The sequence below is a fragment of the Macrotis lagotis genome, chromosome 7, assembly GCF_037893015.1.
Source record: "Macrotis lagotis isolate mMagLag1 chromosome 7, bilby.v1.9.chrom.fasta, whole genome shotgun sequence".
Lineage (NCBI taxonomy): Eukaryota > Metazoa > Chordata > Mammalia > Peramelemorphia > Peramelidae > Macrotis > Macrotis lagotis.
In genome coordinates, this window is record NC_133664.1 from 121,642,302 (window position 1) to 121,667,159 (window position 24,858).

The window sequence follows — 24,858 nt, forward strand, 5'->3', positions numbered from 1 at the left end:
AAAAGAATAGTGAGAGAGAGAGAGAGAGAGAGAGAGAGAGAGAGAGAGAGAGAGAGAGAGAGAGAGAGATTAAGGGGAAAGACAAGGAGGAGAGGGCTGTTTGCAAAAAGTTTGCTTTAACATGTCACCATCAACATGTTCTTGGTGAACTTATTGACTCTTTATATGCCCCCCTGAGCTGGCATCACAGCCTGGCAGCACTGATTCTCTGGTCCTTGACCTTTCTGTTCATCCTGGTTCTCATCCTGGGGGTGGGGGTGGGGGCAAGAGGGAGTTCCAGGGGGAGGTGATTTGGGAAACAGGGAGGGCTCAGGGGAGAAGGTAGATTGGGCAGAGAGCAGGAAGCCCTGCTGCAGAACAAGACCCCCAAGTAGCACACTGGTGTTGAGTAATGAGAAGGTAGCCTCTATAGCTCTTAAAGGCTTCATAAAAAGGATAATGAAAACAAGAGTCCATTTTGTCTGAACATTACTGAGGAAATTTCTGAGGAACTGATGATCTAACCCCAGACTCAAACTCCCTGACTATATACAAACAGCTCTGGGGACAGGGATCAAAAAACCCAGGAGGATTAGAGAGGTCAAGGGTCCCTAATCTCAAACTTTGTCTTTAGGATTTAAGATCCTCACTAATCTTCTAGGGGACCCATAAGTGGCTTTGAGGGACTTTTCAAGGTGGTTTGTGGAAGGGGTGGGGGAGCATCATAATCTATAAGAGGAAGCAAGTGGGTGGATTGAAAGACAATTCAAGAGCAAGATGTCAGGGGAGGAGGAGTTCTACCTGTTCAAAAACATCTCATCTGTGGGGCCATGGGATGGCCCTCAGTACCAAATTGCTCCTGCCTGGGCCTTCCACTTCCAGACAGCTTTCATGGGCTTTGTCTTTTTTGCAGGGACACCACTCAATGCTGTGGTGCTTGTTGCTACACTTCGCTATAAGAAATTGCGTCAGCCACTCAACTACATCTTGGTTAACGTCTCCTTGGCTGGTTTCATTTTCTGCATCTTTTCTGTCTTCGCTGTCTTTATCTCTAGCTCCCAAGGCTACTTCATCTTTGGTCGTCATGTTTGTGCTATGGAGGCTTTCCTGGGCTCTGTGGCAGGTATTGGCAAGGTCTTTGACAAGGCAAAGGCAAGCTGAAGGCAGGGCCCAAATGGTGGGCCCTTCAAGGATCAGGCTGTTGGGTTTGAGGTATACTACCAAAGAAACCTATTGGGAAGGAGAATATTGGGAATATTTTGAGTTTTGGAGTTCATGACACATAGGAGAGGGGAGGAGGGCAGAAGTCTAGCCTGTTCTCACCAAAATGGGATGTTTATGTCCTATACTTTATTCTTTTCTCATTCCATCTCCTCAGAGGATGCTTCTCTATGTCCTGAACTTGAGTGTCCATACATTTGGTTTTCCCTAGAGTGAAAGTGCCTTACCTGAGATCCATGAACTCCTCAAGGGATCTATGAACTTGTATGGGAAAGTCACATCTTTATTTCAACATAATTGGCTTCCTTAGTAACCATGTGTATTTTATGTTTATTTTATGCTATAAAAACTTGCAACACATAAGAAAAGGTTTAGATCTTCTGTTCCATTCAAACCATCTATCATTTTTTCCCCCTGCCTTTCATGCCCCACATGCTGTGTGCCTTTGCTTTATTAGCTTGTCGTCATGTTTGGCCTCAGGTTTGGTGACGGGCTGGTCATTGGCCTTCCTTGCCTTTGAGCGTTTCATTGTCATCTGTAAACCCCTTGGCAACTTCCGCTTCCACTCCAAGCATGCGATGATGGTGGTTCTGGCTACTTGGGTCATTGGCATTGGTGTTTCCATTCCACCTTTCTTTGGCTGGAGCCGGTGAGATTAAAGAGAGGGGTACTGTCTGGTTTCCCAATGTTAGGAACCAGGGGGGCTGGGAAAGGTGCTCAAAATGTGATCTGCTTCCACCAGAATTTCTATTCCCTAAACATTAAAACTGTATTTGGTGAAAATTTCAGGAGCTAAGTGAGGTCCTAGATGTAGGTGGATGAGGTTTAAATGAGAGAAATGTATTCTGCTGTGAAACTAGTCTATATTAAGGCAGCTAGGTGGTGCAGTGGATAGAGCACTGGACTTGGAGTCAGGAGGATAAGTTTGAATCTGGCCTCAGGCACTTGATTCTTACTAGCTGTGTGATCTTGGGTAAATCACTTAACCCTGATTGTCTCACATCCAGGGCCATCTCCAGTCATCCAGATTCATGTCTGGCCACTGGACCCAGATGACTCTGGAGGAGAAAGTGAGAGTGGTGACTTACAGCCCCCCCCAATCCAGTTCATGTGCTTGTCATGGCATCACCTCCCTGATATCATGTTCTTCCAGAATGAAGAACATTACAGTCCTGTATTATGACTGATAGTTACCATGGATGATGAAAACTTTCCTGCCTAGTGGTCAGGTCACAGATCCAGAAATTCTAACTTCCCAACACTTAGGGATTAGTTTTTTTTAATTAAATTTTATTTTTAGTTCTGAATTTTCTTCTTTCCCCCCTTATCTCCCCTTTGAGACAGCAAGAAAATCCAAATCCATTACAAATAGTCAATATGTGAAGCAAATCCTGACATTAGCCATGATGACTTTCCTGGAACAGTCTTTCCCATCCATACCTGATTTCCCCTTGACCATTGCAGGTTCATTCCTGAGGGCCTACAGTGCTCCTGTGGCCCTGACTGGTATACTGTAGGCACAAAATACCGCAGTGAATACTATACTTGGTTCCTCTTCATCTTCTGTTTCATCATTCCTCTCTCCCTCATCTGCTTCTCCTACTCCCAGCTGCTGGGAGCCCTCAGAACTGTGAGTACTTTCTTGAACTGAAGATCAAGGGAGGGGTCTGGGCCTCTGGGAGTGGTGTTGGTCAGGGTGAATGCTTTCTAACAATTGTGATGTGAATCCTTGCAGCAGAGAGAACAGTTGAGTCCAAAAGTGCTTCTTCCCATGAAGCTTCTATATCAAGGCAAGAGATGTAAGACTGGGGACTGAGAAGGTATTAGGAGCCAGGTGTGAGGAACAATCGCGAGTCAAGTTACTGTCCTGACAGAAAAGATATCAGAGATCACCAGCAGTGACTCCCTCCTGGATGAGTCTTTAAATGTTTCCATGAATCAACTTGTGAATCCATCTGGTTTTAGGGATTTTTTTTCTTAGGAAGTTCATTAATGACCTGTTCTAATTTTTTTATTATAATAATGATTTATTTAAATATTTCTTCTGTTCATCTGAGTGTACAGACATAAGACAAGCCAGAACCTGGGGTCAAAGTCTGTGAGAATGACAAGGCCCCAAGTTCTGAAGGCTAGAGAAGTTGGCTCTCCCATCTTTTCCAGGTTGCGGCCCAGCAACAAGAGTCAGCCACAACGCAGAAGGCAGAGCGGGAGGTAAGCCGCATGGTGGTGATGATGGTGGGTTCTTTCTGCCTTTGTTACGTGCCCTATGCTGCCCTGGCCATGTACATGGTCAACAATCGGAATCACGGGCTGGATCTGCGGCTTGTCACCATCCCTGCCTTCTTCTCTAAGAGTGCTTGCGTCTACAACCCCATCATCTATTGCTTCATGAATAAGCAGGTAAAGTTTCTAAGTGTACTTGCTACCACCCCATCTGTTGCTTCAAGAATAAACTTCTAAGGTTTGATTTCTACTCTGGGTCCTTTTCTTGGCAATATTGGAGCTCTCATACACTCTTAGTGGCCTAGGAAACAATTGCTAACTACAGGGAAGGTAGAGGTCATTTTGGCTGAACTTGACAGTGGATGTCCAAGGGATAGCACAAGATTAGTCATGAACAAAATGGACATTCTCCATGTTCTTAAAAAAAGGCTCCGTCCACCCCCAAGTCCTCTTTAAAAACTGGGTATTCAGAGGGCAGCTAGGTGGCGCAGCGGATAAAGCACCGGCTCTGGAGTCAGGAGTACCTGGGTTCAAATCCGATCTCAGACACTTAATAATTACCCAGCCATGTGGCCTTGGGCAAGCCACTTAACCCTGTTTGCCTTGCAAAAACCTAAAAAATAAAAACTGGGTATTCCCCCAAACTTTGTGCCCCAAATTATCTTAATCCCAGTCCTTTCACTTCACCTATTTGGAGCTTTCTCAAGGCCATTGGAGTATAAAGAATGATAGCTCTCTCCTAGGCTTCCTAAAAATCTCTTAAGTACTAAAGAAACTTTGAATCAGGTTAGAGAAGCGCTCAGCCTTAAATCCAATTTTACTTCTCTATGCTCTCTGAACGTGACCTGCACAAGGTTGGTTTAAAGAAAACAATCTCGCAAGGCAAAAGCACTGGAGTAATTGATGGATACCATATTTTCTCCTTCCTTCAAAGGATAATGCAATACTAAGTTGGATACGGACCTACATTCCAGTAGGAGTTAGTTCCACCCAGATCAGTCCTCTCCAGAGTATGTTCTGGGGGGTTGGTGCCATTCTAGCATTAACTCCCGAGTTTGGTTATTCCTTTGGGCAGTCTCCTGATCTGGCTTCTTAGGTTGGGAATCTCCCCTAAAAGACGTATCCAACCCACAACCATCCATGTCCATTCATGAAGACATTACCTTATAATACTTAGTAATATGGGTTAAAACTAGTCATGAATATTACTGTGTGGAGTTTGACAAGTTTTTTTTTTAAGTTTTTGCAAGGGAATGGGGTTAAGTGGCTTGCCCAAGGCCACATAGCTGGGTAATTATTAAGTGTCTGAGACCGGATTTGAACCCAGGTACTCCTGACTCCTGGCCTGGTGCTCTATTGCATCACGTAGCCGCCCCTTGACAAGTTTTTATTGAGCAATATGGCCCAGACCTAAAAGGTTGGATACTCAGGCAATAATCATTTTGATAACTTCTAATATATCCATTTCTACTTTTATCTTAAACACTTTTCTGCAGATTGAAGATACTTTTTCACTTTTTGTATTTTTTCCCTTTGGGTCTGCCTTCTTTCACATGATGAATACGGCAATATTTTACATGAATGAACATGTGTAACCAATATCAAATTGCTTTTTGTCTCACCTGGTGAGGGAGAGAAAACTGATAAAAAAACCCTCAAAAACTTGAAAAACAAATCATTAAGAGTTGTCTAATTGAAACTGGGTAAATTTTTTTTTAAAAGCAGCATTCTGTGAAGGGCTCCATGATACATATAAAAGTTTAAGGTGGGGCAGCTAGGTGGCGCAGTGGATAGAGCACCGGCCCTGGAGTCAAAAGGACCTGAGTTCAAATACAGTCTCAGACACTTAATATTTACCTAGCTGTGTGGCTTTGGGCAAGCCACTTAACCCCGTTTGCCTTGAAAAAACCTTAAAAAAAAAAAGTTTAAGGAGTTCCAATCTAGAATAGCCCCAAATGTAACAAAACCAGGATTATGGATTGGGGAGATGAAGTTTCTCTTTTCTGTAATAGACCATTCAGAATTCTAGATTATTTCCTACTTGACACTGATTTCAATTCTTATCCCTGTAGTTCCATGCCTGCATCATGGAGATGATATGTAGAAAGCCAATGACAGATGACTCTGAAACATCCAGCTCTCAGAAGACCGAAGTCTCCACTGTTTCTTCCAGTCAAGTTGGCCCTAGTTGAGGGATCCCCTAGTGGCTTAACCTTAATCTACTTGGTTATAAGTTTTCAATTTCTTTGAATCCTCTGTTCAGTATCATGTTTTCTTCAAATCCTTTTTACCTTCATCTTAACTAGTCATTTGGCTGAGTTAAACAAACTAAACTGGTGTAGCTTCCATTTTGAAACAATTTCCACATGAGATTCTGAAGGAATTACTTATTTTCACATGACTTGTGGAATTAATCTCATTTAACAATGTATATAGATTTCTTAGTTTATCCCAAGATCCTTTACTCTCCTCCTTTGCTGTTACAAGATCCTGAAAAATGAGGTCAGAAATAGCCCATCAGGCCTAGACTTGCTCTGGCCGATGCTTTAGATAATTTCTGGTAACCAGACTTCTGAGCCAACATGAGCTGCTTTGTTCATTTGCTGAGAGCTGGATGGTTTTTGAACACATTTGCATTTTATTCAAGAAACCCCAACCCCTTGAATAAAAATGACAGACTGAGCCCTATTCATGAAGTTGTCCTTCTTTGGCATGACAATTTTACTAAACATTTGACCTCCAGGAATGTCCCCACAGCTCCAAAAAAACCTAGGCATCATTATGAAAGAATCCAACTGGTATAAATGTAGGTTTGCCTCCAGGAGTGGCTCCTGTTTTGGCATCAAATTAACAGTATGTGTTCCCATTACAAGGGTGTGCAGCTCCTCCTTCTTAGCAGAGATATGCCGGGGAGACAGAATCAGCAAGATTTGTTACCACTGCAGTGGGAGAAAAGACTGCCTATGAGATTTTAGAAAGGATGTTTGCCAGGCTGGTGGCTGGCAGCGTCCAAGGTGGAGTGTTTTCCTCTCTATATCCACCCCATTTCCTTTAGTCCCTTCTTGTGGGTGACCTTGATTATAAAGGTACCAAGTGTTACATACCCCTGGCCTGAAGAGGAGATATATATATATATATATATATAATATATGTATGTATGTATACGCAGATACAATGAATGTAAACAGTTTTATTGAGAAACAGATAAGAACCTGTTTGCATTACAGAATATAAAACTTGGTTTACACTCCATAAAAAAACCAAACACCCAAATCAAGAAGAGAACCAGCATCCACAGGACACATGCTATGGAGGAGTGGCCTGTTTGCTCATCAGCTTCATACTTTCTTGAAACCAAAAAGAACCCAGGGGCTTCATTAGGGATTGAAGTAAAATGCACGCTGCTGAGCACCCAGCAGGCAAAAACTGCTGCTGCTGTAACATGCTAAGATTCACTCTTTGGATGGGTGATTGAAAAACTAGAGCTGGAGTGCGTGTAGGAAGCGGGCTGGGTGACCCCTCCCCAATAACGCAAGACAGAGCTGCATCAGTCAGTTTGGCACTGAAACCAGGGGTCTAGTAGAATAGAGGACCTCAAACCAGGGACTGAACCTAATGGAGAAGAGTCACCCACCCGATCCAGTCTTTCTCCACACAGCCAGTAGAAGATCAAAGTCCTGATCTTGTTTAAGAGTTTTCACCCAGTCCCACCTGATGCTATCAAGTTCTATCAAAGGTCTGTTTATCTATAAAGAGATACATGAAGTAATAAAGGATATATATATATATATACACACACACATATGTCCTTAGTGACCCCCAAAATTGCTCACTTGAAACACAAATGTGTCTTCTTAAGAGGTTTTACCTACAATTAGGATCCCTCAAAAGATATAGTTAGTGTTGTATGAAGCAGGGAGGGAGTCTAGAGTTGAAAAAGAGCCATTTCCTTGATCATATTTAAGTGGAAAACATAATTCCATTCCCAAATTCCTCTTTTCTTCTAAGAAGGTTTGGCAGCCTGCTTAGCCATGTTAAGTTTTATTTTGGGGGTGTGGGCAATGGCACTCAAACCATAGGACTCCTGCCAGGAAAGCCATCTGTTGGGGGTATTCCCATCTCCTTGAGACCTGAGCCATGGAGTTCCCTGGCTGACGCTGAGGTCTGGGCAATTTTCAACTTAGGAGAAAGTGGGAATAAGTGGTTTGCATTTTGAGGTATGAGGATCCCTGGTAAATTCGGCAGCATGTGGTTTTTGGAAACCAGCCCACAAGGATATAATGAACACTGCAACTGAAATTTTTACTAATACTGAAAGAGGGAAATTAGAATTCCCCCATCCTGCCTTGGGGCATTTCCAAGCTCAGCAGCTATCATAAGGTATGTTTTCTGAAGTTTCTCTGCTCCAAACCATGTTCCATTTGAACAGATTTTACCTTTGGGTTCCATAAAAGAAATGCCTTCACTGATCATTTCTCTTGGCAGGTAAAGGCACTTCAATGACATGATTGGAAAGGAGTAAATCATATAACTTTTTAAAGTGGGCATATTAACCATGTACCACCAGGCTGGCCTGGAAAGCATAGGGCAGGGGGGTCTGTCACCCACCTGCCTGCTGATTAGTCAACTCAGCAGATAGTAAAGATGATTTCAACAGCTATTATACAAGTCTGCCCTGGGTATTTCAATGAGCAAATTCACATAGACCTGAGAGAGACAATTAAGAAACCCATCTACTTTTCCTTCAGTTCTTCAGCTGTCCCCAGCATTAGCTTTGTAAAAGGCTTAGATCATACCCATTACATGAGTAATTTTTCAAGTCACTGGTCCTAACCCTTTTTAGCCCAGCTGTGCTTGTCAGAATGAGTAAATGCAACTCTTTTGGCTACACCAGGTTTACAAGTAAGAATCCTTCCTTGCCCAAGACATGATGAGGAGGGTCAGGTGCTACAGAGCTAACCAGTCACAATGAACAGTTGGGAAATGTCATAATTTTAGGCAGACAGTGCCAAGATGTTGTCTCTTTACTATGAAATACAGGGCACATTTTTCTTTTTCCCTCCCCTGGACCTCTCCTTGTTGATCGTAGGCTTTACAAAATTAGTTAGCTAAGTAAAAAGTACAAAAAAATTATAGAAAGGGTTGGGGATGGTGATGAACTAATGTGAGTCTGTGAGTGTGAGGTGAGGATGGGCATCCTTCATTTCATACTCCCAACCAGAACACAAATACAAAAATAAACACAACTTGTTATACATAAAACAAAGTGTAAGTCTAAAAAACACAAGTGTCATAATTACAGTTTCTCATCAGAAGCACAGAATGCCCCTCCAGTTCCGTTGGGAGGAGGAAAAGGGACAGGATATGTTTTGTTGTTGTTTTTTCACTGCTTTAAAGTTTGTAATAACAGTCTCAGTAGCGAAAACAATTTTCATGTGAAACCAGAAGCTGTAAAAAATAAATTATTTTTGAAGAAAAAATGGGTTTTGTCTGTCAACAATTCAGAATTCATCGTGTCGTACTAAGGCTTCGCCGAAATCTGTAGCTTGGCTGCCCACAAACAAATCATACTTGTCAACTATCTCCTCCTTAGTAAGTTTGCCATCCTGAAAGCAAAGATTACATATCAGTAAGAAAGACTTTTTCCCACCACAAGTTCAGAACCATTAACAGAGTACAGAGGCTAAGAAAGATTTAAGATTACAAGTCTACTCTTCACTGTAAATATGAACCCTAATGCCACCAGAAAGTAATCAGTAAGAAATACACTTATTTTACTGATAAGAAAAATAAACTGTGGCAGAGGGAAGTGGGTAGGTTAGTTAAAGATGATTTATTTAGCTTAGTGACAGAGTTTTGCTCCTGGGTGAGAGACCTCTCCAATAGATTAAAGGCAAATACTTCAAAGTTGTTATACTTGTCTGACTATTGTCAAATGGAAATCTGCCTATTAAAACCCCCAAAACCCTTCCAACCTATATCAGAGCTGCTTTTCCTCATGTCAAAGGTTAACAAGAACTAGAAGACAGATTTCAAAAGTAGTTTTTTTCCTCAAATGACAAAGTCAAAAACTAAAGGAGGGCCTTCTTTATCAAAGACACTAAGCTAGAAAATTTTGTGAGACTCTGATTTGGTTTAGATAAAAGAATGAAAATTCTTGGAGTTCTATGAAGCTCTTATTTCAGCTTAATCCAAATGAAACATCCTGGAATTGATTTTACCATACTTGGGAAATTTCTTCAGTTCTGTGTGTTAACCTAAGCAGCTCCTAAATGTTCAAGGACAATAAGATATTGAAGAAATGCCAATTAACACCCCAACACATAGGACTTCCAACTGTCTCTAAAAGAGACAGTAAAAAGTATTTCTAACTTGGAAAGAAAAAGGACAGAGTTCATTAAACAGTATCCAAAATATCAATAATATTCTGTTCCATTTCCTTAAAAAATTAAAAAAAAAAAGGTGACTATAGAAAGGGAGCAGTTACTTATACTGCCAAGTAGGTTACTTTTAACAAAGCGCAGCCTATACTGGCAAGATGTACTTTCACTAGCACTGGGCTAGTGGAGTCTATTAGATGTGATAAAGAAGATAGGTACTGACCTTAAATATCTACAACAAAAATTAAATCCTTAACAGGTTCTGCTAAGACTGCTGAGTTTTATGGGAATTATTCAAGAAATGAACAGAACTGGACTTGGATAACTTCCAGGTTCAGCTAGACTTGCCTTGTTTTGGTCTGATTCATAAACCAGATGCCTGGCCTCAGCTTCTGCATGATCGTAGTCAGAAGGCAGGATCCAGTCTTTGGTTTCCTCTTTATCCATCTTCCCATCACGGTTTTTATCTCGGAATTCCACAAATTGCTCACGTTCGGTCTTCACCCACTCTGGCTCATCAGCATTGCCATCGTGGCTATACATGTCACCTATATGTGTCCAAATTGTACACAAGATTTTCAAAAGTCTGTTCCAATGCCATTCAGAGTCAGCTCTTTCTCCTTCCCATTGAACTATAGCCTATAGATCAGCACCAAATAACAAAAACTAGCTATCCTGAACAAAGAAGCCTCAGTTATTTGAGTTTCAGCACTGTTTTTGCTATTAAACAAGGATTTTTATAACAATAAATAGGATAATTTTACAATTTAAAAAATAAAAAATATGGGAGGACAATCATACTCAAAAAACCTAAAAAGATGAAAAGGCTTACTATAAAAATATCTCCCTGACTGTCAAAGCACCACTGTGAAACATTTCTTTAAAATCTGTATTTGATTTTGCTGAAGGCAAAGTAGCATAATGGTCAGCATTTCAAGGTAACTAGTAAATGTAAGTGGCATGAAAATACAGTGACATCCATCTATGTGCAACATTCTATCATATTCAATTAATGACTATGGACAGATTCTAAGCACCATGAAACTTAAGATCTGAAGATCTGACTGAGGCTAGCATTACTCCTTTAGATTTATTCTATTTTGGGGGAACCAGGCAAACCCTTGCTCTGTCCCTTTGCTACCTTTCACCAAATGACTCACCTCATTTTCATTTCTGATCATACATATGCTAGAAGTAAATGCTGGGTTAGCCTTGGAAAGAAGAAGAACTATTATACACAAGATGATTAGCATTCTGGCAGTGATCAGAAGGTAACTAGTTAACACTCTAAAACAAATTGCTGGGGCAGGTAGGTGGATAGAGCACCGACCCTGGAGTCTGGAGGGCCTGGGTTCAAATCCAGCTGCAGACACTTAATAATTACCTAGCTATGTGACTTTGGGCCAAGTCACTTAACCCCATTGCCTTGCAAAAACAACAACAAAAACCTGCTGATCTGCACTGAGTATATTCCAATGAAATTTCAATCACAACTAACTAAAAATTATCTTTTACCACTTTTTTCATGTTGTTCCACATCTTAAAAGGGGATTTTTAAAAAACTTTGTGCAACTTCCCAAAGGCAAACTTCTTCCTCTTAAATGAATTTTGGGTCTAGCTCACTGCAGTTTGCAATAGTTAACATTTGCATGTATATATATAAATGTGAACATATGTACATATAAACACATATAAATGTATGAGCCAGAAACTCAATGACTGGATGGGACATCCAATAGCATGCCAGGATCAGTACAGCAAGTGTTTCTTCATCCATTTAGTTTTCCTATATAGTTTATTAAGACATTTTTTCTTGAATATTCATGATTTCATTAAGAAAGATTCCAATAATCTTTTGAGGCTGAAGCAATCAGTATATCATCTAATAAAAGAAGCACCTAGAGGGCTATATGGAATCCTTCTTCCACTTGAAACTTCATATAAAACACTGCCATGACAAGGTTAATTTATCAAGAAATCTCATATAATTTTAAAATATGTATCAAAGATTCCTTTGTTGGAGAACAGTCCTTAAGGACACTTTCTTCTATAATCAAATGCTTTTTGGTTAAAAAAAACAAACAACAAATATGGTCAGGTGATCTTGTATTATTTGCACTTTCAATCAAACTAACTGGAACTCTTCCCAGTCAACTGCTGTATAATATGCATTACTGAATAGGGCTAATAACTCTCCAAATTCCTCTCTAGCAAACACAAAATGTTATTGTTGCTCAAGTCATATCATCATGACAAACTACTCATGACCCCATTGAGGTTTTCTTGGCAGAGATACTGAAGTGGTTTGCCATGTTCTTCTCCAGTTCATTTTACAGATGAGAAACCTGAAGTAAACAAGGTTAATTGACTTGTCCAGGGTCACACTAGTGATTGACTAAGCTAGATTTGAACTCAAAATGAGTTTTCCTGACCCAAGTCTAGCACTCTATCCATTGCACTTTCTAGTTGCCCAGGATCCAGTAATAAGAAGGTCAAGCAATGGCCATTTTCCAAAATAACTTCTGCTTCTCTGAAGAACAGCTAAATCAGAATTAATGAGGGCAGCTATATATGGCATGGTAGATAGAGAATCGGCCCTGGAGTCAGGAGACCTGCTCAAATCCAGCCTCAGCACTTGACACTTACTAGCTGTGTGACCCTGGGCAAGTCACTTAACTCCACTGCTCCAACAAAAACAAGCAAAAAAATAAAAAATAGGAATGAATAATTTCTTTTTTTTAGATTTTTCAAGGCAATTGGGTTAAGTGGCTTGCCCAAGGCCACATGGCTAGGTAATTATTAAGTGTCTGAGGCCGGATTTGAACTCAAGTATTCCTGACTCCAAGACCAGTGCTCTATCCACTGAACCACCTAGCCGCCCCTAGGAATAATTCTAATCCATTTATTTTGAATTCCTGTAATTGAAGGACCCAATCTGAAAAAAAAATTAATTTTAATGAAAGTCAGAATATTCAATATCACTTAGGTGCTTTTTTTCAATTCATGGGGTTAAAAACAAAATGATCAACTTTCAATATTCAACAAGTGGGACTTTCCTAATTTCCATAGAAGTGGCAGAAGGTCTTTACCATTAAAGATCTCTTAGGTCAAAGCTGCTTTGTTAAGGAATGTTCATGTGCAAAACTGCACATATTCTCTAAGAATATGCATTTTCATACATAAATCCCTATCCTATCCCAGATGGAGAAGATTCTGCCTATTAACCAGCTGAGAGCTTAAACCTAAAGCTTTTCTTCCTGAAACTAGGAATACTCTGAATAAAGGGCTGAAAGTTCTGAAATCTTGTGACTTAGGAGATCAACACTAGAAAAATCATTGTTATTCAGGTATAGAGAAAGGCAGTGTGAAGCAGAGAACTAGCCTTGGAATCAAGAAGACCTGGGTTCAAATCCTGATGAACACTTACTTAAAAGCCTCATGAATACACTACTTAAATCCTCAGTGCTCTTGAGCAACTCTCTAAAATTCCAAGTTGTAGAAAAGTTGACAACTTGTACTGCTAGGAGTTTCTTCATTTAGGAGTTCCCAAATGAAGACCAGTCTCCATCAGGTTTTTTTAGCTACCTAGATCAAAGAGTAAGAACTCAGTACCTAAAAGAGAAAAGCCACAATTTCCTGGAAAACTGCTACCTTACAAATCTTTCCAAGCATGTCATTTACAGGGGGCAGCTAGCTAGGTGGCACAGTGGATAGAGCACTGGCCCTGGAGTCAGGAGTACCTAAGTTCATATCTGGCCTCAGACACTTAATAATTACCTAGCTGTATGGCCTTGGGCGAGCCACTTAACCCCATTGCCTTGCAAAAACCAAAAAAAACCCCTAAATATGTCACTAGCCCCCAAAAGCTCTCTCTCCTATCTTAAGTGGTTCAAAGTCCTTTATGGAGGTGTGGGAGAAAATGAGAAAATGTCAGAATTACTCATCTAAATCCATTGTAAAGTCTGAAGAGGTTATTTCTGGAAACACTAAAGCTCAAGATAAAGTTGTCCAATGCAATTTGAAAAAACTATTGGTATGCCTAGCCAAGGACTAAGGTCTCTCCTTCAGAAATGAACTTTCATTTAAAAGGAAGAATTTCAGAACCCTAAAGTGACCTGTGAAACTTATTTATTAATACATGACTCTGGATATACCTAATTAGCAAGAACAGATTGCTAATTGCTGTTAACAAAGGACAACAAAATTCTATAAAATGTGGAACAAGCAGATGCTATCTCTTAAACAGCTTATTTGAGGAGTCACTTATATAACCACATTCTGACATCGCTGCTCCAAAGTTTCCTACTGCTCTCCTCTATTCCTCATCACATACTTGAGTTTCCAAAGATGCAATCTGGACTCAGAATAATTTTTTTTTCTGTACCTTAAGACAATATGATAACTACTATTAAATGTCAATGCACATCTGTTGCTAATATCAGCTACTAGAATCTTCCTCTTTGCAGGAAAAATTGCTAACAATTTTGACTGGCCTAAAGGTTAAAACTATTCCTCTAGTTGGGCACAACTTCCAAAATTTCTCAGCTTTTTTTTTTTTTGCAAGGTCCAAGGCCACACAGCTAGGCAATTATTAAGTATCTGAGTCTGGATTTGAACTCAGATACTCCTGATTCCAGGGCCAGTGTGCTCTATCCACTGCGCCACCTAGCTGCCCACTTCTTCTCAGTTTCATTAAGGAAAAACTGTTAAGAGGAACTTACCAATGTATTCTTCTAGATCAATGAAACCATCAGCATTCTTATCTATGTCTTCCATTGTTTCCTAATGAGGAAAGGAATAAAGTTAGTCTATAGTTGTGAAAACTTGTGGAACTAGAAGTATAATCTAACTTCAAGTATAAAACAGCAACTACTCACATATACATATGTGTAGCACTTTCCTTGTAACAAACCTTTGACCAGTAGTAGGACTATTATTATCCCATTTTATCAATGAAAACTCTAATCATCAGAGTAGTTAAACATCTTGCCCATAGTCACACATTCTGTAAGTTCTGGAGCTGAAATATGAACCCAGGTCTCCAGAATCCAAGGTCTAGACTCCATTACAGAGATGAGATTAAGATTAAAAAAAAAAAGACAGGGGTGGCTAGGTGGCGCAGTGGATAGAGCACCAGCCCTGGAGTCAGGAGTACCCTGAGTTCAAATCCGGCCTCAGACACTTAATAATTACCTAGCTGTGTGGCCTTGGGCAAGCCACTTAAGCCTTGCAAACCCCCCCCCACCCCCAAAAAGTGACACTGAGGATACTACATCCCAAAGTCAGTTTCATCCCCCTTCTCTTTATCTGTGATTCTCACAGTCTGCCAGTGTTAAATGGCTTCTAAGATGATCAAACATGTTTTCCTTAACAAGTTCAATTCAGTTTTTTTTCCCAGTCATGTTCAACTCTTCAAGACCCAATTTGGGGTGGTCTTAACAAAGACAGTGAAGAGGTTTTGCATTTCTTAGTCTTATTTTACATAATATCAGGACTTCAAATAACCTGGTAAAAAAAATGTTATTTAGGGTATAGCTAGATGAGGCAGTAGATAGAGTACTGGTCCTGGAGTCAGGAGGACCTGAGTTCAAATCTGACCTCAGACATTTAATAATTACTGAGCTGTGGGTCCTTAAGCAAGTCACTTGACCCCATTGCCTTGCAAATACCAAAAAAAAAAAGTTATTTATAGCATGGCAAAATTGAGGTTCACTACAAAGAAACTTGTTTCCTCAAGAGCACAGGGAAGTGTCAAAGCTCTGACTAGCCTAGCCACTCTATACAGAAGACCATTCAGTCAAACACACTGGAAAAAGGATAGAGAAGAGAAATACACAGCAACTAGCAGCATGGATAGTATATAACATGGAATCACCTGGTTTGACACCCACCTGAACAACTATATCTTTCATGTAGTCATACTCTTCAGGGTGGAGAAAAGCTGTGAACTCTTCTTTTGTGGCAATGAGATCTCCATCTTTATCAGCCATTTTGAACCTTCGCTCATCTCTCATCATCATCTGTTTATAGTTAAACCCATCATCAGGGTCTGGATCATCTAGACAATAACAATAAGTCATATCCATTAGAATCCCAGAGAACAAAAAGTGCTAGAACAGGGAACACATCAAGGTAAGCACAAACCTCACAGCCTAAATACCAAGATATATTATATTTTAGGCTGAAACAACAGAAGATAAAAAGAATATCAGACTCTGGCTTTATGTTACTAGCTGTTGGCCAACTGGAGGACCGGTTACTAGACTAACATTGAAGACATCATCTTAATTTAGACTCTATATTAATAGTAGAACTAAAGTTTCTGACCACTTTACTGTTTATAAATGCCTGTATTGAAGCAGAATGAGGCAGCAAAGAGTTTTTTGTCTCTGGAGTGGTCCAATTCCTTCCAGCTAGATCCTATCCAAGTTAAGAGGCTAGATTCTAAAGGTCCTTTGACCTTAATCCTAACCTTAGTTAAGTCCTAACCTCTCCATGAGTTCATGTAATAGATTTTCCATGTATTGAAAAGGTAGAAATTTAAAAGCTTGGCTCCTTTTCCTTTGGAGATGCCATACTTGGTACATTTGTTGTTCCCAAACAAAGTTCTAATACTCATGGAACTACTGGAATCTAACATGGAGATGTGTCTACCCTTGGAAATAAATTCATAAAGATTTTTTAACCAGTCCATTATTTGGACCCACCCAAGACTTTTAATAAACTGAACTGAAAAAAAAACCCAGCTGAATTAAAAAACAATTTATTTTCTATAGATAATGCTGCTCCCTCTAAACTGAGAATTATGAAGGAACCACTAAAAAATAATAAAAGTTTATTCTCTGCCTATCTCACAAGATATTATTGTGAGGATAAAATAAGAGGACAGGCAGAGTGCTAGAATTAAAAGTCAGAAAACAGCCTGGTTTCTCAGGGTTGGAGAGATGGCCTCTAAGGGCTTTCTATAATCTTACATAGCAGAACATGCTTAAAAGTAAAAAAACATTACAAAAGTGTAAGGTATTATTATTACAATAAATAAATCAAATTCAATTAGATATGACGTCAACTTTATAAAAAGAACTGTGGGCCTCTTCAGAAGTAATACTGCACTGGCGACCTACTAAAGCAGTTCTGAGACCAGCTTTTCCATACACTTAAAAGTACAGCTGTATAAATGTTACAGCTCTATTTTAAGAGTATAACTGAAGCTTCACTCCTTAGTCTCAAAAAATTCCATAAGATCATAGGATACAGACCCAGAATCACATATTTAGAGCTGAAAAGAATTTTAAAGGTTATAGTTTCTTCTCTCCACCCTCTGCCCCTTCCCCCCTTATTTTTTTACATATAAGGACACAAGAGACCCAGAGAGATTGAATGATTTGTTCCTGATCGAATAGCTACTATGTATCAGGTAGTATTGTTCTTCTCAAGTATAACACTTTTTAAACTCTATACCACACTGTCAATAATCTACACTTTCATTGAAAGGAAGTGACACAGGGGTGGGGGGGTGGGGGGAGAAAGGAAGTGATAATAAGAAAGACCAAAGACTTGTTTCAAATAGCAAGTCATCTTTTCACTTCTAAGCAAAATATAGCAGCAACTATGAAAGAAATATATGTAAGATACAAGATTAATATAGGATACTTAGTAAACAGTCTTTATAAAAGGTAAATAAAGAAAAAAAGACTCCTAATCCCTTGAGAGCCATACCTTCCACACTACGGGGAGAGATGCCTTATAAAGACATTGCTATTCCCAGCTAACGCTTCAGAACTGTATAATCTGTCCACAGAATTACAAATACCCTTTATGTTGAATCATCTTCTCTGGGAGGCAGCAGACCTCTCAGAGAGAGAGACACACACACACACACACACACACACACACACACACACACACACACACATACAATTTTCAGTGAAAAAGGTGAAGAGAGCCACCTCAGACTGAACCATCATTTATTATCATGCCATTCTGCTTAGATCACCAACAGTTTAATATTTGTTCTTAATACCAGATAAATCAGGAAGACGTCTGCATGCCAGCTATCTAGCCAGGAAAGCCATACTTGATGGCTCACCATCTGCCTGACTTCTGAATACACATGTTCTTAAATTAGGTGAAGGGATCTGTGAAGTTCTTGGCTAGAAGCCAAGCATTTGAGAGATTTCCACTTTAGACTTAGGAATGAGAACAAGCTGGTCAGACATGAAAGCCTCCTTATAAGAAATGCATCAGGTCCTACAATTAATACAAACAGTTGGTTCTCTAGCAGTAAAAGATCATTACACAGGCATCAGCTGTTAATATGTATGTGTTTGTGTGAAATAGACCATGTTAAAAAAAGAAGCTTGCTTAATTTATAGGCTAAAGGTATATAGGAAGGAATGACTGTCAGTATCCTATCTACAGTTAATGTTACCAGGGCAAGGGAGGCAATCTCACTACTCCTAACTCTTCCTGAATAAAATTCGTAAAGACATCAACACAATGTTTAGCAATAAGCAATCCAAAAAGTGTTAAGTTGTTAACAGGTGGTTTATCATATAACAATGTTAAGGCTACCTATACCAAGTTAATAGAAAGCAATCAAAAGTACCATGAGCCTGAAAATCCAAAAGGAAGGATCAAGCTTCAGAAAGATTTGGGAGAAAACACTCCACAGCAATTAATTTCATCAGGAAAATAAAATGACTCTATTCAACCCATTTTGTAATTTATTCATCATTATTTACTTTGGTATCTAGCATAGTACCGTGTGTGTGTGTGTGTGTGTGTGTGTGTGTGTGTGTGTGTGTATGTACTTTCTAATAAACATTTTTTTCTTTTATTCTCACCAATTATCATGAAGATAACTGATGTGATTTCTGAGGTGTAATGCTGTTAATCGAATGGCACGAAGAGCTGGAGCTCTTATATTTTGTGCCACAAGCTGCTCATGTGAGATGATGTCTACTACAAATAAACCTTTGTGCAGTATATAACGGGGAAAAAAAAAGGGTCAGAGAAAAACATACTTTCAGAAAAAAAGTTGAACCTGTAGCAACAGCAAAATCACAGGAGCAAAAAAAAAAAAATCGCACATGCTTAAAATTATTAAGATATAAGTAAACCAGCTCAGTTTTTTGAACTGAAGTTATTAAAGGCACAGCAATTTTTTTTATCCTTTCCCTATTTTGCGACCCTTTTATTTGATTCAAGAGTCAGCCTCTGTTAGGCCGACATCTTGCCCCTTACCCAGGTAAGTGCCATAGGTCACGTTTCTGTACTCATCCCAGGAGATTAAGCCGTCTTGGTTCATGTCAAACTCCTGCCATTGGCGTTCAACATTGTCAGACATGTATTTCTTCTGGGTGTGCTTAAGCCAGGATTTCAGCTCCCCCTCGGTCACAAACCCATCTTTATCCACGTCTATTTTATCTACAATCATTCTACAAGACAAAACAGTTACGTTTCAAGGTGCCGGCTTCACAAGACTTTTGCCCAGACAAGACCTACCTAATATGTAGCCGTAGGTGGCATTTTTATATTCCTCCCAAGAAACGAGGCCGTCCTCATTGAGGTCATGCCCCTTCCACTGTCGCTCTACATCCTCGTAAATCCAGCGCTTTTGTGCAAATTTAATCCAGTCTTTGAGCTCATCCACAGTGACAAACCCGTCCTTGTCGCCATCTATTTTACTTACAATCTTTCTGTAGAAAATGTAGAAAAATCCAGCAAGAGGTTAAAGGATATAAGGTTCTAGATTTAGCAGTGCTGAATGTTGTGACCACATGTGCTGATCTATACTACAGCAACAGAAATAAACTAATTGTCTCTAAAGCTGAATAGCCAGTGCTGGAGTACTTAATAAATTCATTATTACTCATGAAATGTTTCACCAAAAAAAGTTAGGGTCTGCCTCTTCTAGCACTGGCATACACGAGGGCAGCCCAGGGTGAGGGTGGGCTGAAGGCCATAATCAGACTACAAGAGTACAAGTATGACTTCTTCTAGGTTCTCTAGACTTTAGATCTATTAATACTGTATAGTCCTCAGGGAGGAAAATTCCAAGTGCTTGGTAAAAGCACAACCACTGACATAATTTTTTTTTTTAATTCATGATACTTTAAGATTTAAAGCAGATTTCATTGAGGGGAGAGAGAAAATGTTGAAAACACTGTTCTGGGATAACATCCACATCCACAAAGTTCAGGTGCACAACAAACCAGGGGAAAAAAAATCACGACTGCTGCAGTTTAGTCCAGGCAGTGAAAAGGGTACTTACTGTAAGGGGAGTAGGTTGACTGGAACAAGCTGTTAAATTTGAATTTTATGTATAGCTATAGAAAAAGACAGCTTCCAATAAAAATGTACCCTTTATAGATGTAGTTAACTTAGGACAACACACCCTTCAATGTGAGTCTGTTAAACTAAAAGTATCTTGGGCTATAAAATGGCTTTCCCTTTTTCATTAGTCCTTCCAATCTATCCCTGTTTTACAGGAGGCATTATGTACATAATCCCTACCACTTCAACAATTATATAAAGCCACCAGCAAAGTAAGCCATGTAGCTGCCTTGTGCCACAGCTGGAGGGGTGGCAGTTCTGAAAGACACTCTCCTCAGTGACAGCTACTGTCTTTTCTACTTACCTAAGTTTCATCCTTTAAGCTTTACTATACAGGGATGTCAAGCAAAAACCACAACTCTTCAGCAAAATAGACTTAATGCTCTGGTTCATGCTAAAGAATTTCCAAGAAGATGTTTGGGAGGAGTCAATGGGTCTAGGTTTAAGTCTACCACTTACTAGCTGAGGGCCTTTGAGAAAGTCAAAACTTCAAAAATATTTCTTCCTACAAAATGGGGAAATTTACACAATTTACATAGTAGGAGGAATAAAATTAGTTATTTCATTTCATGCAAATTGGAATGGCTATGAGTAAAAAGGGACTAGATTTGTGATTTAAATGGTATTAAGGTACTTCTGGGTGAGGACATTCACTCTTACCAATGCAGGTGAATTATTTCCTCTGCAAGTTAAAGAGTTTTAGGAAAGCTGCTTAGAGTGCTGAGAGGTTAAGAGATTGCTCAGGTGGGGTGGCTAGGTGGTGCAGTGGATAAAGCACCGGCCCTGGAGTCAGGAGGTACCTGAGTTCAAATCCGGCCTCAGACACTTAAAAATTACCTAGCTGTGTGGCCTTGGGCAAGCCACTTAAGCCCATTTGCCTCACAAAAATCTAAAAAAAAAAAAAAAAAAAAAAAAAAAAAAATTAAAAAAGAGATTGTTTAGGGTTCCATTTCTTGGCATGTAAGGAGGGAGATAGGACTTGGAGCCCTGCTCTTTCTGGCTTCCTGAAGTTCTATCAACTTCACACAATGACTCTCACTTTCACATAAATATTTTAACAACAGTAATTTGCTATTCTGTTTATGGAAAAGTAATATCAACGTTTGGCAAAATCTTAACTACAGCTATATTATACCCGTAATTAAGCTCTGAAATTTTCCTACAAGAGCGATGAGCTTAGAATGATACTAGTTGCCAATATAAACCACAGTACAATTAACTAAAAGTCAAATTACCATATCCACAGATCAAGAACTACCAAACTAATAAAGAGGTCATATAGTACAACGAGAGAAAGATTCTGGGAATAAGGGAACCAAAGATGGTATTCCTTTGAGACTCAATTCTATTTTCATTACTAATGGAAGCATCCTAACTGTGGCTTCCTCATAAAAGATTAGGGTTTTTTTTTTTGTTACAAGGAAGAAGTGTGGTATATACACAAAAGATTGTGATATTTAAACAAAAGATTAAAACTTTAAAAAAAATTGGGTGCATGAGAAAAATGGAGAATCCTATTTTAGAAAAAGTTTTAAACTTTGAGCTGAATAACTTTTACAAATTCATAGTGTTTAGATACCACAGATCCTTCAAGAAACTGTAAAATTACTTATGTAGATATAAATTACCATACAAATATTTAGACACAAATGAGATTGACAGCTTTGTACTGCAATTAATACAAGAAAACGAAAAATATTTATTTCTAAGTTCTATAGCACAGAGGACTTTTTTTCTATTTAAAAACACTGGATCACAAAGGAAAAAAGTAAAATCCTTTGTTAAAAAAATTTTAAATTTACAACAAGAGAAGCAAAAATATTTTATTTATTCATATTCTCTATTATGGACTGTTTAAAGAGGAACTGACCAAATGAGAACAAAGAGAGGAGAAAATGGAGAAGGGGAGAAAGGAAAAGAAAAAAACCAACTCACAGGATTGAAGTCAGCCAAGTGGTTTGCAAAAAAGAAAAACCTGTTAAGTGCTATGTAAACATTAGCTGTTATTACAAAGAGAGATAATCAAAAGCCAACATTCAGAGAGAAAGGTCTTCATCTAGTGGCTGCTTAAGGTATTACATTTATACTTAAATATATCACATATTTGCGACAATAAGCATTTCAAATGCTTCTCTTAAAGCACTAGTCTCATAAACAGCTCAAAGTTCGGGACCAAAATATATGGTTTATTTAAATTTTGTTTTCCACTAATATCCAATGACCTCCTTGGACTTAGTTTCCACACCTTAAAACTGAGGAGGTTGGTTTAGATGATCTCTTTAGTTCCTTTCAGCTCCCTATCTAGAATTCTAGAATACTGTATTCTAGACAGAATTAATCCTGGTTTATTGAATTTCAAGTCAACAGATAAGTTTTGCAATCAAGATTGTCAGCAAAGCCACTCTCATGAGAACAGAAACCAAATCTCTGGGCCTTTAAAAGTTTAAGAATAATCCTGGGAAGTGAGTTATATTAAGGCAAAGTGGGCTAAGCATGGCACAAAAGGAAAATGGAAAATGGTTTGAACTGGCAGACAGGTGCTTGAAGGACAATTGAAAAAATACACATTAGGTGGCACAGTGGATAGAGCACCAGTCCTAGAGTCAGGAGAATCTGAGTTCAAATCCAACCTCAGCCACTTAATAATTAACTAGAGTGCAACCTTGGGCGTGTCACTTAACCCCATTGTCTTGCAAAAATAAAAAAAAAAAATACACTTACCATCTATCCAAGAAGATTCATAAGTTACAAAGCAAGCATGCAACTGAACATGAAACTTGTGTATTCTGTTTAACAACATGTGTGTGGCACTTGTTCAAAATAAAGCTTATTTTTGCCATGGACTCTGTTGTTGGAAGTCTGGTGAAGCTTATGGATCTATTCTCAGAATAAGGTTTTATAATAACTGAAGGAAATGTTACATTTCAGTGAAAATAAAGATGCAGTTTTTTTCCTTATCCAAGTTTACAGATCAATTGAAATAAACCTTTGCTTGATGAAGTAAACATATTTGATTGTTTCTTTCATCATTCCAAGATATATCTCCTTTTTTGTGAACAAGTTTGTAAGGAAGGTTTCAATACCTAACAAAAAAGTAATCTAGATATATTCCTTACAAGAAATCCTATAACAAATAACTGGAGTCAAGCATTTTTTTTGAAGGTTACACAGGAAAACAGGGCTTAAATCTTAGAAAAAGCAACTTATATGAAGAGTTCCTGGTTCAATTTAAAATTTGTATTAATGCAAAACAATATTTTCTACCTCACTGACATAAAAACCTACGGGTATGTAATTTTGTGATAAATGAAGAGAATAACTGTTTCTTCCCTCAGGGTCAAAAACCCCCTTAAAGATCTTAGAATAGGGGAAAAGGTTCTTGAAACAAACGTGGCTTAATTATAACAAAACAACTATCACACTTATAAAGAAAACAGGAATAGTATTGCAGCTTGACACATTTATCCAGAAGAGCCCCCAACAGACAGAATAAGGAGTATAGTATTATATATAGTATATATTGTCTCTAATGAAATGCTACTCTGATACATCTTACCTGGCAAGAAAAACTTAAGTGATAAAATATTTTATCTAATAGTTGAACTCAGAAGAAAAGTAATAATCACCTATATGTAACGGGTGATATTTTTCAGCTCTGGAAAATACATGAAATTTATTATCAGTAAGGAGGTACCCTTTTGCTAATGAAAGCATGAATCCATTCAAAAATTTCCAATTTAATATTAGCTAGGAGAGGATATGCTCCCAAGGTCTATGGAAACTGGACTTACAATAGTTTTTAAACCAAAGGGATATGGAACTGAAAAAGTTCAGATCCCAAAAATGACAAAAGGAAAGGCTTCCAAAATTACCATGGTCCCACTCTGTGTCAATTCTTATATTCTAGCACTAAAAGCTATAATTGGCACAAATCTATAACCACTAAGCTTTTTAGCAGCAATTGGAGTATCTGGAGGCTAAGAAGCTAACAAAGAAGGCAGTTTTGAGAAGGCAAAGAATTCAAAGTATAATTTATTACTCACACAGGAAGTGTGACCTCAGATTTTGAGATAGCATGCTGTTGATTAAAACTAATAAAATAGCATTGTATCAAAATAATTGTCACATACAAGGAAAAGCCTTTAGCTGCTCTTCTTGTTATGTTCTACCAAAATATAATGGTATGAATTATTTTGTAAGATTTAGGGAAACAGGAATGGCATTAATTCTGTAGCAGGGCTTCAGAGATTACACTTAATATAGATCTAATGGACAGGAAAGTTAGAGAAGAAAAAGGGAGAATGATTTAACTATCTCTCTCACGGCTAACCCCTTACCCAAGCCGTTCCTTGCTTTCCTCTGGTGTCAGTTGATCAAAGGTCTTTGCCTCTTCCGCACCAAGGAACGCATCATGGTCATAGTCAAAATTCTGAGCATCATCATGAGGTTTGTCACTGAGCTGAGGCTCATGGTGTACTCTTTCCTTCTTCTCTGTGGGCTTGCTCAAGGCACAGACTGTACACAGGGATAGGCACATGAGAAACTGTCGCAGGTCCATGACTTGATTAGACCTTAAAAAAAGGAAGTAGAGAATTCATATAGCAGTTAAGTATGTTTTCCTCATTTTAGCATCAATTTGCTCTTATTGTATGAACCTGGACAAATCCCTCAAGTCTTCATGTTTTACATCTTAAGAAACAGGATGGAGCACTTAACA

The 24,858-nt window shown here is 38.7% G+C and overlaps 2 protein-coding genes across 3 annotated transcripts in view; one reads left to right on the top strand and one right to left on the bottom strand.

Annotated features, from left to right (window-relative positions):
* The first annotated feature begins 747 nt into the window (after positions 1-747).
* Positions 748-5,615, top strand: OPN1SW (opsin 1, short wave sensitive). Its single transcript, XM_074193754.1, has 5 exons — positions 748-1,102; positions 1,681-1,849; positions 2,665-2,830; positions 3,361-3,600; positions 5,496-5,615. Exons 1-5 carry the CDS (start codon positions 757-759, stop codon positions 5,613-5,615), a joined length of 1,041 nt encoding a protein of 346 aa, XP_074049855.1. The 5' UTR covers positions 748-756.
* Positions 5,616-8,081: 2,466 nt separating this feature from the next.
* The window catches only part of CALU (calumenin), a 30,179-nt gene continuing 13,402 nt past the window's right edge, over positions 8,082-24,858 (bottom strand). Inside the window, exons 2-7 of one of the 2 annotated variants that reach the window (XM_074193753.1) lie at positions 24,479-24,712; positions 19,050-19,243; positions 15,695-15,861; positions 14,525-14,585; positions 10,152-10,351; positions 8,082-9,029 (exon numbers count right to left, since the gene is read on the bottom strand). In XM_074193753.1, the coding sequence (XP_074049854.1) occupies positions 8,925-9,029; positions 10,152-10,351; positions 14,525-14,585; positions 15,695-15,861; positions 19,050-19,243; positions 24,479-24,699 (948 nt within the window). In that variant the 5' untranslated portion in view covers positions 24,700-24,712 and the 3' untranslated portion in view covers positions 8,082-8,924. Of the gene's footprint in view, positions 9,030-10,151; positions 10,352-14,524; positions 14,586-15,694; positions 15,862-19,049; positions 19,244-19,310; positions 19,505-24,478; positions 24,713-24,858 lie in introns of both variants that reach the window. The other variant, XM_074193752.1, reaches the window with a different exon arrangement.